Source organism: Chrysochloris asiatica, unplaced genomic scaffold (genome assembly GCF_000296735.1).
Source record: "Chrysochloris asiatica unplaced genomic scaffold, ChrAsi1.0 scaffold00074, whole genome shotgun sequence".
NCBI lineage: Eukaryota > Metazoa > Chordata > Mammalia > Afrosoricida > Chrysochloridae > Chrysochloris > Chrysochloris asiatica.
Window position 1 is genome coordinate 13,547,754 of NW_006408592.1, and position 13,872 is coordinate 13,561,625.

A 13,872-nucleotide genomic window follows, 5' to 3' on the forward strand; every position below is an offset into this window, starting at 1 on the left:
ATGGTATATGGAGGGGATTGTAATCAATGTAATGAAACAAGTTATATGAAGTGTTGAATGTGAAACTGATGATGTGCCCTGTAAACTTTCACTCAATCTATAATAAAAACCTTAAATTAAAAAAAAAAAAGAAAGAAAGAAAATACTGAGTAAATGAGTTTATAGCTGTTAGAGTTGAGAGAGTTAATGCCTGAGGATCTGGGTTTTTTCAGATTAGCAGGTGGCCCTGTGGATGAATGCTGAGATAATGAGATAGGAGCGCTGAGTGGAAAATCTGCTTGGGAAATACAAGTGGAAACTGAACAGGGTGTGAACGATTTCAAAGTTGACCAATCTGGTTCCCCTTGAAGAACCACCAATCTCTTACGGATTGTAGTCTTCTCTGACAGTGTTCTGCAGCCTTTTGTAGGAACAGAGAGGTTGCATAGAGCAGGTGTTGCAGAACTCCTTGATGGTGGGAGAAGGGGTTTGTCAGCATGCTGACAGTGCTGTCTGTCAGGAGACTGAAGTAAGGGAATAGTATAGAACAAGGACAGGGTGGTTCATACAGAGAAAAGGAGTGAGGTTAAAACAGTGGTTCTTCACCCCAGACAGTTTTGCTCTCTAGGGAACATTTAGCAACATTTTGAGATATTTTTGGGTGTTGTAAGTCAGGGGAAGAGGAATGCTACCGTCATCTTGTGTATAGAGCCAATGATGCTTCTCAGTCTATACAATGCACAAGACAGTCATCCACAACAAAGAATTATCCAAACCCAAGTAAATGTAAATTGTGCCAAGACTGAGACAAGCCCTGGTTAAAATGGATGCTAGGCTCACAGGTGAATTTATGGAAGACCTAGAGTATTATGGTGTTATGTCCAGACATGGAATATACTCTTTTCAAGTTTCAGAAAAGGAGCAGTTCTGGGAATTGTTGAAGTTTTAGATGTTGCCATGACTATGGGTGGAGTAAGGATATTCTGTTTCAGCTCTAGGTAAAACAGAGTAATATGACCTGTTTTGGCAGCTTATTATGAAAATTCTATATTTAGAATGAGTGTTCAGATGGACTTTCAGTAAGAAATGTGTGCTTTGCTATTACAGGCATGAGGAGAACATCTTTGGTGTTTGAACCTGTGAGAGCAGGCTTTGAGCTGCTCAGATGGTTTTTGTATTGTCTGTCTGTGAACCTTAGTTTGTGTACTCTCAGACCTGGAGTATGTGTCTGGAGTATGTGGGGTAAGGTGCGGGTGGGGTGCACTATCAGAACACAGCCAGAGCAGCTGACTGAGGCCAGGAATTCTTATGTTGGACAAAGAATCTACAACATTTTTTATTGCATTCTTATCCACACACCCTATCCTTGTTTTGAAAATAGTTTGACCATCACCGGAGAGGGCATAGGACTAATGGACTTTTGGAATCCTTCTTTGCAGGCCTGTAAATTGCTCTCTGATGATTACGAACAAGTGCGCAGTGCTGCAGTCCAGCTTATCTGGGTTGTCAGTCAGCTCTATCCTGAAAGGTTAGTGTGGGTGTACGCCTGCTATTGTTCATTGCTAAGCCATTCTTTGCTCCTCCTAGCATGCAAAGAGCCTACCTCCAGAAAATGAATGTTGGCTAAATTTCTGGAAGTCAGCATGGATTGGGGGAAAATCTAAGTCTGAAAATAAGAATTCAGGTCCTCCTCACTTTTCATTTATCTCTTGAACTTTTTTGTCCATTGGAAAAGATACTTCACCCCTCTGGATCCCAAGGTCCTCTTCTGTAACTGAAGTATTTTCTTTTCAGTAGGTTTTCCCCAAGTTTTTTTAAGTTGTTTGGAACCTATTTTAGAAAATATCAATGCCAAATAGAGATACCAATTGAGTTTAAGAATAATTATCTTGTTATCGTTAAGTGCCATTGAGTTGGTTCTGACCCACAGCGAACCTGTATAAGGTTTCCAAGGAGTGGCTAGTGAGCTTGAATTGTTAACCTTGCAGTTCACACTGACTTTGCAGTCCAGAGCATTAGCCCGCAGCGCCACACCAGGACTGTACAGTATTTTTGTGTGTGGTGTTTTCTTGGATAAAAATACTTTTATATCATTTGAGTCATTTGATTATCACAGTCATTCTGTGAGTTGATTTAAAGATAATTTATTCTCTTTTATGTAAGTGCTCCAAAGAGCCAAAGTGACTTGACCCAGGATTTTGTAGTTAATGATTGACTGAGCAGTGCTCTCTTTTTCATTAAACTGCCTCCCAAAACTTGAAAGCTGGAATGAGTTCAGAAGCTTATAGGAGAACACACCACGTTATAGTGCATTTTGTAGAATTTTAGGGGTGGGAGGGGAACACCTAACTGGAAATTACCTGATTTACAACTGTGTTTTATAGGATCCATTCTCAGACAGCAACGCAATTATCGGAGAAAATAAATTTCCGTATTTAAGGCACTCTTTGGTAACTAGTTTTTTACATTGTCACAAATATTGAACCGTTGGTGGGTTAAATATTTTTATTCAAGACCCCCAAATTACATTATAATGGAAAGGATTGGTTCATATTTTCAGAGTGATTTGCTTACTCTGAAGTGTGTTTCAGCACTCTAGAATTTGAACTATTCAGATATCATTTCCATGTGTGTCAGTTTTCTTTGAATACTCTCAGTTTACTGAATTTGCAACCTGAGGGTTATGTTTTATCATATTTTTGTTTTAATTTAGCATTGTCCCAATCCCTTCTTCTAATGAAGAAATTCGCTTAGTTGATGATGCATTTGGAAAAATTTGTCACATGGTCAGTGATGGCTCCTGGGTGGTTCGAGTTCAAGCTTCAAAGCTGTTGGTAAGTCATAATGAACACACTACCTGTTACCTTAGTGTAAACACCTGAAGAAGATGGGACTTTGAACTGGTTCAGCCTGATCCAGTCATAACTGACAAAGAAACATGGGTAAGGGCCTCAATTTTTAAAATGTGGGTGAACTGTAACACTAACCAGATGGGGAAACGTGTGGGTTGAAGCCCTGCTACAAACTTAAGTCTCCCTCTTAGAAAACAAGGACAGTATGTGTGGATTTCATAGCAACCAAATCTTTTGACTGGCTAAGTGAAAATGGCAATGCTCAACTCAGCTCAAAGATGGTGCTGATTTAGAAGCTTTGAATGTGTGTCGCTCTCCACAGTGCTGGCGCTAGTCCAGTGTCATGCATCAGTGGCTTCTGAAAGGGGTCATAAAGGTCTCTTCCAAGTCTCCTGTTCCAGGCCTGCAAGCTATAATGAAATGATAACACTTTAGACTTATGGCTATCTTATACAGTAAAAATGAATAGTTTCCATTCTTTTTGGCTTACAACATGATGAATATTTTTCAGATTTGGGCTATATCAGGAAATTCAAAATCATGCAAAGAGGTTGGCTTTCTATATCTATAACTGACTCTTAATTCAGCAAAGCATTCTAATTTCCAAGTAAATAGATCCATGGCATTACAGTCACAACTTTTAAATTAAACACAGTAATTGGCATTTAGGAGTCCTGGTATGGCACTGTGGATTAATGCACTGGACTGCAAGGTCAGCAGTTCAAGCTCGTCCGCTGACCTCGGAAACCCTATACAGGGTCTCTATGAGTCAAAACCAACTAGATGGCACTTAACAACAACAGCAATTAGCATTTTATCTAGGATATGGTTCCTAGTTTACTGATTTCTTCTCAAGTTGTTGAAGTACTCTTATTCTTTGAGGGTTAAACTTCATTTATAAGCTTTCACAAGTCTTTGAGTTTTGTGCCAGTATGTCTCATACAGATGTCCTTGATGGTGATAGTTGTACTTCATAAGTACTAATTACCCAATTGGGTAAAAGCTGCTGTTAGAGACTGTGAAGTCGATCTCAACCCAGAATGGCCCCATGTGACAGAGTAGAGCTTCCCCAAACGTTTTTCTAGGCTGGGAGGGAGCACAGTGATTCTAGAGAGTAAGCACTGGACTGTGAACCAAAAGGAGTTAGTGATTCGCACCTACCATCTGCTCCTCAAGAGAAAGATGAGGCTTTCTGCTCCTGCAAAGATTTACTGCCTTAGACGCTGGTGGTATTTATGCAGTGGGCTGCTAACAACTTGGTCATTAGTTCAAATCCACCAGCTGTTCCACAGCAGAAAAATGAAGCTTTCTACTCCTGTAAAGATGTGTAGCCTCTGAAACCCTATGCAGGGTTGCTGTGAGTCAGAACTGATTCAGTGGCACATCACCACCACCATTCTACAGGTGCAGATCACTGAGTCTTTCTTGGATCACAGAATTGTGGGCTGGGTTCAAACTGCCAAATTTTTGGTTAGCAGCCTATAGAGATGAGCCTTAAATCTGGAATAAAGAATCTATGGACTTATTTATACTGAGAAATTTTTGCTCGGAAAGATTGAAGTTGTTTGTAAAATAACTGTGGTTTAAATTTCAGAGGCATTTATGTATGAAGCTCTCCAGTAAAATGGTTTTCTTAGTGTCAGAAGCAGTGCAGTTGAAGCAACATCATCTGACCTGAGTATATTTGTCTCAGTTAAAGTAGACAAGAATGTAGATTTTGTTGTTGTTAGTTTCTGACGAGTAAGATGTATTTTATAATGAGCTCATTATCTTTTGGGCCCAGATCTGCTCCTCTTGTATCTCAATGAATGGTGTCATAATCTGCGAAGTCACGAACTCAGAAAGCATTTTAGGATAAAGTTGAAGTCGGATTATTTCTCAAGTTTATTATTATGTCTAGGAATCCTGGCATTTGTGGATTTAAAATGGCAAGTGTCTTAGTTATCTAGAGTTGCTATAACAGAAATACCACAAGTGGATTGGTTTAACAATAAAAAAAACCCAGTTTTCTGACATTTTAGGACACTAGAAGTTCAAATTCAAAGCACTGGCTCCTGGGAGGTGTTTCTTTTCAGCACCATGGTGATCGTTATGGTGGCATGGTATCTGTCTTCCCTCTTCTCTGCTGCTTCTCTTCCTTGCTGAATCTACTTCTTTTGAATCTCAAGAGATTGACTCACCACACACCCTACACTACTCCTGTTTTAGTAATATAGCAAAGAAAATCCCATTCCCAAATGGGATTCTAGTCAAAGGTGGTGGTGGTTGTTAGGTGCCATCTAGTCACACTCATAGTTTATAGTAACCATTTACAGAGTTTCCATAAATCTTTACGTGAGCAGAAAGCCTCATCTTGCTCCAACGGAGTAACTGGTGGGCTTGAACAGCCGACTTTATGGTTAGCAGTTCAGTGCTTATCTTATAGTTCCACCAGCACTCCATCAACCACAGGTGATGGTATTAAGTGCTGTTGAATGAGTTCTGAACATAACTACCCTTTAACCCATCAACCACTCCTTGGAAACCCTATACAGGGTCACTATGAGTCAGGACCTGCTCAGTGGCACTTAACAACAACAGTAGGGTTTCCAAAAACAGGCTGGTGGGTCTGAATCACCAACCCTCTGGATAGAAGTCCAATACTTACCCAACAGTGCCATGCCAAGACTTTATACAGGTATGGTGTTAAGTGCCATTGAATCAGTTCTGACGCATAATGACCCTGTATCAGGTTTCTGAGGAACAGCTGTGGGTTTGAACTGCTGACCTTGTGGTTAGCAGTCCAGACCTTATCCTACATCCCCACTCTAGGACTCCCCACACAGGTATAGGAGCCAGGATTTACAGCAAATCTGGAGAGGGACACAATTCAATCCATAACAAGAAGCTTCCATTCTTCTTAGGTGGCTCTCAAATCCACTACATGTAACGAATGATATGTAATTTGTGTTGAAAGTGCACTCAACTGAAGCCACTTCTCAAAAGAGCATTGGGAGCTATGTAATGTAATCAAAACCTACTTTATTTTGGGGGGAAAAAAAACTTAAAAATCAAGTGCTACTCAATTCACAATTAAAAAAAAAAAACCACCAAGTGCTAGTGCGGATGGTAAAAGTAAAGAGAAAGTAAGCATATCTTAAAAAAGTTATTATTCTTATTCATTAAATTGATACATTGGAATAAAAAAGTGAATGTTAGATCTGGCACTGTCTCAGATCTGTTTAACAAAGAAGGCCATCAATTATACCACGTGGAGATAAGAAAAAGTGGTTTTGAAATAACTGTCAAAACAACACAAAAAGATAGTAGGAAAGATGTTAATTTGGGTAAGAATATTCCAAAAACACGCCTGGAGGAAAGTCAGAAGCTTGTTTAAGCAATTCCATATTTACTAACTCCAAACTGGAAAGAACTGCTTCCTCAAAGTACAGTTGACCTTAATAACTTGGATGTAGTTAAACTTCTGTGACTTTTTTGGCTGCTGTGGCACAACTTAAAATGAGAAGAAATGGCTACAAACATCCATTAACAATCAGAATGTATAATGTGCTAACCATGAATCTAGGAAAATTTGAAGTCATCAAAAATGAGTTTAAAAAAAAACAACAACAACAATGAATGTTTAAATGTTCAAAATTGTCATTCCTGGCATAGTAAACCATCAAACTTGATGGCAAAATTAGGGCAAATTTTCCAGATAAACAGAAATTAAAATAATGTATAAATACCAGACCAGCCTTACAAAAAATACTAAAAGGAGTTCTTTAGACAGAGAGCCAGCAATAGTAAACAACAAGCTGAGATTAACATACAAGACAATGTCACCCACAACTGAACCCAGATATGAATGATTCAAAGTAAAACAAACCTACAAGACTGAAAATAGAGAACTGGTATATCTCTGCACCAGTGTGCAGCAACAACAACAAAAGCGAAGTAAAAAGAGGAAATAAGCTACAGAAATTCTTGTCTTCGTCTTATTTCAACAAGGAAGGTTGTATCACCTGCAGGTGGTTAATGAGTTTTCCTCCAATCCTGATGTCATATAATCCAGCTTCTTGGTTTATTTACTCAGCATAGATTGAATAAGTATAGTGAAAGGATAGAACCCTGAGACACATCTTTCCAGACTTTAAACCATTCAATATCCCCTTTTTCTGTTCTAACAGCTGCCTCTTGAACTTCATACAGGTTCCTCAGGAGCACAATGTAGTGTTCTGGATTTACCCATTGTTTATAATGTTATCCATAGTTTGTCATGATCTACACAGTTGAAAATCTTTGCATAGACAATAAAGCACAAGTAAAACCATCTTTCTCGTATTCTCTGCTTTCAGCCAAGAGCCATCTGATGTCAGTATTGACATCCCTAGTTCCATGTCCTCTTCTGAATTGAGCTTGAATTTCTGATAGTTGTCTGTTGATGTACTATTGCAACCAGTTTTGAACTATCTTCAACTCTTTCCTCAGTCATATTTTGTGTGTCTTCTAACCTGAAGGGCACATCTTCTGGCACTATATCTGACAATATGCTGTTGCTATTCATGATGCTTTCATCTTCTGGAACTATATCTGGCAATGGTCAGCTGCTTTTCATAAGGCTTTCAGTGACTAAACATTCATTAGTAATCTGCCTTTCTTCCTTCCTAATCTGTTTTAGTCTGGAAGCTCAACTGAAACCTGTCCAGTATTGGTGACAGAGCTGGTATTTAAAATACTAATGGCTTAGCTTCCAGCATCACAGCAACATGCAAGCAACCACTGTACAACCGACGGAAGAGTAGTGGAATGACAGATGAGGACATAGAATGAGGGATGTCATTATTCATATTACGTGGATTTTGGCTAAAAGCTTTATTGACTAGGCAGAGCCATTCAGCTGTATGGGTGATAGGCTCTGGATAACATTGAGAAGAGTAGATATTCCAGAACACTTCATTATTCTCATGAGGAACCTGTACATAGAACAAGAAGAAGTTGTTAGAACAGGACATAGGTATACTGAATGGTTTAAAATCAGGTAAGGTATGCATCTGGGTTGTATCCTTTCATCATACTTATTCAGTGTGCATACTAAGCAAATAATCAGAGAATCTGCATTATATTAAGAACAATGTGGCATCAGGATGAGAGGAAGAGCCTTTTGCGGCCTGCGATATAGATGACACAACCTTGCTTACTGAAAGCGAAGAGGACTTGTGATACTGATGAAGATCAAAGAATACAGTCTTCATTGTGGATTACACATCAGTGTAAAGAAAACAAAAATCCTCACAACTGGACCAGTAAATAACATCATAATAAATGGAGAGAAGATTGAAGTTGTTAGAGACTTCAGTTTGCTTGGATCCAATGAAAGCTGGACAGTGAATAAGGAAGACCATACAAGAATTGATGCCTTTGAGTTGTGGTATTGGAGAAGAATATTGAAAGTGCCATGGGCTACCAAAAGAGCCAGTAGATCCATTTTGGAAGAAGTGCAGCCAGAGTGTTCCTTAGAGGCCAAGATGGCCAAACTTCGTCACTCATACTTTGGACATATTGTCAGGAGGGACCAGTGGCTAGAGAAGGATATCATGTTTGGTAGGTAAGGTGGAAGGTCAGAGAAAAATAGGAAGACCCCCAACAAGATGGACTGGTCAAGTGGCAGCATCGATGGACTCAAGCGTGGCAACAGTAGTGAGGTTGGTGCAGTATCGGGCAGTGTTTCGTTCTGCTATGTATAATAAGGTTGCTATTGGTCGGTAATGACTCAATGGCACCTTACAACAACAACAACAACAACAACAATGGTACAATTTTCATGAAGTGATTTGGAGACGTCAGTTTTTAAAATAAAAGTAAGTGTAAATGTTTCATATATTGTTGAACTCATTAAGTGTTAAATAGAGGTTTGGTAGTTATTATTCAGAAGGCAGATTCCTGAACATGAATAAGACTATTTCTGATCTGTCTTGAAAAAAGTACAGCCAGAACACTCCTTAAAAGCCAGAATGTCGAGACTTCGTCTCACATATTTTGGACATGTCATCAGGAGGGACCAGTCTCTGATGAACATCATACTTTATAAAATAGAAGGTCAGCAAAAAAAGAGGAAGGCCTACAACAGGATGGACTGGCATTGTGACCGCAACAGTGAACTCAAACAAAGCAGTGATTGTGATGGTGGCCCAGGACTGGCCAATGTTTCATTCTCTTATTTAAAAATGAGCATAGGGGATAGCATCTTAACTTCTAACTTCACAAGGGAAAGAAGGAGAGTCATCATCAGCATCAACACAAAGCTAATTCCTGTGAGTATGAGGTCAGACACGCCTCAACTCTCCAAACTTTTCACCAGTCCTTATATCAACCATGCCTCCAGTAGCACTATAGACTTCTCAGCTGGATAATTCAATGCAATGGCCACACAGAACTGACATCATTCTCAGCTGAGGGGTTTATGAGGGAAATTAACAGGTTTCAGTTCAGGATTAGTAATTCTCAGGGCATAGTTCTTTCAGTCAGGATAGCCTCTTCCCAGCTATGTCCTGTAGGCAGGCCTCTCTCTGGTCCTTGTCCTCTCAGTGCTGGGTCCCTTGGCTTCTGCCCTGCTCTAGCAATATTACAAATATCTTTTAACACTGCTTATAAATACCCAAAGGGCACTCTGTTCTCACTCCATAGATCAGCAAACCTAGCTTCCTCAGTTTAGTGCCTGTAGGCACTCCATAACTGAGCACCCTACCCAAAGACACTCCGTTTTACTTTCTCCGTGGGCTGAGAAGCCCCAGTGCTCTGTGTCATGCTTTGGCTTTTGGTTCTGCTGCTGCTCCTCCTCTGGTATCACAGGCTCTGACTCTGGATTGAGGATGCTCAGTGTGCAGGGATCTTGGTGTCCAAAGGATGTGCTCCACTCCTGGCTCTTCTTCCTTGGTGGTGGTGAGATCCTTCCTGATTCTGAGTTGGCTCATTTTATACCCATTTTATAATTCCAAGTTTTCACAATTAATCCTGTTATCATCACCCACAACTGAATCACAGAATCCTGTCAGCATCTTCTCCCATATTCTCTTACCCAGACCTATCATGGAAAAAAGTTGCTTGGGGGAAGTTACAAAGACTATGGGTAGAAGAACCATATGAAGTCATTTACTGCAATGCAGCAGCTATGAGTCAGTCAACTCCATGGCACCTAACAGCAACAACGTGATCTAGTTACCCTGTGTGTCCGGCTTCATTTTTGGCAGTGCCACCCTGTGTTCCATTCACACACCCACTTGTTATTTCCCATATGGCATTCTCTCTTCCTGCATTTGTACATTTATTTCCAGTTCTCCATATACACCTCTTCTTGTCTCGTCCCCACACTGATTGTTCTCTGAGTTGCCATTAGCAACCTTTATACATGTTTATTATAGCATTTTAATACCAGAGCACAGATACTTCTCTGCTTGTCAGAATCCCTCACTAGTTTGTGTGGCCATTGAGTTGATGTCTTTTTATTTTTGTTTTCCTCTTCCTAGAGACTGTAGGCATATAGTTGGTTACTAAATAAATATTTGTTATCTTGAATGAGTGAATGAATGAACAAGTGAATGGGATGAAAAGGAATTGAGAGACATTAGAGAATAGCAGATAAGTCATAGGATGGTAGAACGTGGGTTTCTAGCCCAGCTCTAGAATTGCTTCTGTGATTTTGAATGAGTTAGTTATTCCTTTTGTGCCTCCTTTTCTCCCATATATAAAGGGGGCTAATTTGGAGTCCTGGTGTGGTGCTGTGGGTTAATGCGCCAGACTGCAAAGCCATTTGAACTGCATGGTTGGTAGTTCAAGCTCACCAGCTGCTTCTCGGAAACCCTCTACAGGGTCGCTGTGGGTTGGAATTGACTCAATGGCAATTAACAACAACAACAATTTGGAGTCCTGGTGTGGCGCTGTGGGTTAGTACGTCAGATTGAACTGCACTAGCTGCTCCTTAGAAACCCTGTACAAGGGACTATACATATCGTGTTACTCTATGTATAAAGCACTTACAGAACAGTAAATGGCACATAGTAAGCTCTGTTTTGGTAAGAGCTGTTGCTAACATTTTATTGGGTGCCTGGTGTGGTGGTGTAGGATAAGCACTGGACTGCTAAATACAATGTCAGTAGTTCAAACTCACTAGCTGCTCCTCTGAATCCCTGTACAAAGAACCGACTCAATGGCACTTAACAACGTTTTATTTTTTGTCCTGATGATGATGTCCTAAACTTTCAAGGTTAATTAGGTTATCTTTATGCATTTAAGTTGGCTCTAAACTTTGAATTGTTAAGATAATGTTCAAAACATAAAAGCTGTGTTCAATTCATAAAAGTTGTGTAATTTGCTTTGGATTCTTTTACAGGGCTCTATGGAGCAAGTCAGTTCTCATTTTTTGGAGCAGACCCTTGACAAGAAGCTGATGTCAGATCTGAGGGTAACTTGGATTCTTTGTGTTTAAACCAGATTTCTGAAACCATCACTAATGTGGTACTTACATGCTGATTTGTCTCAATTTAATTTTCCAGCGTATACATTTGTTAAATTAATGTAGTTTTACTGGATTATGTTTTAATTTAAGACCTTGGTAACGTGAACCAAATTACAAGCTACTTCAGTAAATTTTGTGTTATTGTAATAAAATACTTTGCATAGGTTGCGTTTTACAAAGAAAGATTGATTTCCTGTTTGTTAGAAACTAGAAAGGCCTCATTCTGTGAAATAGTATGACATCTTAGAGCTCCTTTTCAGCACCAGTTCCCACAGAAGAGTAAGCAAATTCTTTTTCAAATCAGTAATAAAAATGCCTCTGATGCAATGCCCTAAAGCTTTGAATGTGGTGCTTTTCTGACATGGTTGGCAGAAATAAACATGAGTTTGACAAAATACCTTAATTTAAAACATTATAACAGTGATGATTAAGAGTTAACAGAATCTTTGGTAAATTTAATTGTTTGTGGCCTCTGCAGAGGAAACGAACTGCACATGAGCGTGCCAAGGAACTTTACAGCTCGGGAGAGTTTTCCAGCGGCAGGAAGTGGGGAGATGATGCTCCCAAGGAAGAAATAGATACAGGAGCTGTGAACTTGATTGAATCTGGAGCTTGTGGTGCATTTGTTCATGGGTTGGAAGATGAGATGTATGGTAAGTATGACCGCACAATCACAGTGCTCATTTACTGAGTGACTGTGATGTGTCAGGCATAGTACTGGGTGGTGTGTCTCGTTTGTCCTATCTTTATTTTACAAACAGAGGTGGCTGAGGCCCACGTAGTATGATACGGTGGTTTAACACCCAACAACCCAAGTTTAAATTCCAGCATTTCCATAAAGTAGAGATAATATTGTCTTTCTGAGTTGTGTGAATTAAATGAGGTTATATCTTACAGTGCTATGAGCCCTGGTGTACTGCTGTAAGATCAGTACTAGACTGCTAACTGCAAGGTCTGTGGTTCAAATCCACTAGCTGCTCCTTGGAAACCCTATACAGGGTTCCTATGGGTTGGAACCTACTTGATGACACTTAACAACAACAATACACCATACTTACTCAATCTGGATGCTGAGCAAATAATCTAAGACGTTGGAATCAGGATTGGAGAAAGATTTAACAACAGCCTGTGATTTACAAATGACACAACCTTGCTTATGGTTTTAAAAGTGTTAAGAGCAAAGACATCACTTTGAAGACTAAGGTGTTCCATGGCATTATCATTTGCCTCATATGCATGCAAAAACTGGACAATGAAAAAGGAAGGCCTGGAGAAGAATTGATGCATTTATGTTAAGGTGTTGATGAAGAATATTGAAAGTACCATGGACTGCTAAAAGAACAAACAAATCTGTCTTGGAACAAGTGCAGCTAGAATATTTCTTGAACAGAGGATAGAAAGACCCTCAACTAGATGGATTGACACAGTGGCTGTAACAGTGGGCTTGAAGAATCGTGAAATTACACAGGACTGGGCAGTGTTTTGTTGTGTATAGAATCTCTGTGAGTCAGAACTGACTTTATGGCATTTAACAACAACAGCAACATGTAAAATACTTGGCATAATATATGACTCATTCAATGTGTAAACAATTAATTACGGGTAGTAAAAGTTGATATACTGATAGCTATATCAATTACTATCAGTTACCCATTCAGTAAAATACTGAAACAAGATTTAAATTCAGCTGTAGCACTATGAGTTAATGTGCTGGACTGCAAAGTTGGTTTGAACTGCAAAGTCAGCAGTTCAAACTCACCAGCCACTCCTCAGAAACCTTATATAGGGTCACTATGGGACAGAACTAACTCAGTGGCACTTCACAACAACAACAGCATGTCTGATTGAAGGAGCACTGGTGATGCTGTAGGATAAACACTGGATTGCTAACCACAAGGTCAACAGCTCAAATCTATCAGCCACCTCCGTGAGAGAAAGATGAGGCTGTCTCCTCCTGTATAGATTGACAGCCTCAGAAACCCTATTATGGGGTCACTTTGAGTAGATTTGACCCAATAGTACCTAACAACAAAAACATGTCTGCAAAGCCTTTGTATGTCTGAGAAAAACTATATTTGAAAAATGGTAAGTTTTTAAAATCAATATACTAATTTTAGAGTAGTTTAAGATTTACAGAAAAATGCAAAAAATATTGTGCCTATGTCTAGCTGTTTTAAGAATTTTATCATTGGTTTTTAATAAGTTTATTATTATTAAATTTTGTAAAAACTTTTGCCATAGTATTTTTCTGACCACCCCCCCTTCCTTCAATTACATTTATATTAGACTACTTGAAGTTTTCCTGCAGCTCAGTGAGGCTTCCTTTTTTATTTTTTTAAATCTCGCCCCAGTCTTTTTTCAAGCCCTGGTGTGGCACTGTAAGATAAGCACTGGACTGGTAACCACAAGGTCAGCAGTTCAAATCCATCAGCCACTTTCAGAAAGCCTATACAGAGTTGCTATGAATCAGAACCAACTCAGTGGCACACGACAACATCTTTACTTACTTAAATGCTCACTTTTTCTTCTAGCTTCATGAACATAGGA

At 39.4% G+C, this 13,872-nt stretch overlaps 1 protein-coding gene across 1 annotated transcript in view; it reads left to right on the top strand.

Moving 5' to 3' along the window:
- Positions 1-13,872, top strand: part of INTS4 (integrator complex subunit 4) — a 169,032-nt gene that overhangs the window by 74,659 nt on the left and 80,501 nt on the right. The window contains exons 7-10 of the mRNA XM_006864991.1: positions 1,419-1,507; positions 2,693-2,813; positions 11,200-11,271; positions 11,804-11,978. Coding sequence (XP_006865053.1) covers positions 1,419-1,507; positions 2,693-2,813; positions 11,200-11,271; positions 11,804-11,978 — 457 coding nt within the window. The remainder of the gene's footprint in view (positions 1-1,418; positions 1,508-2,692; positions 2,814-11,199; positions 11,272-11,803; positions 11,979-13,872) is intronic.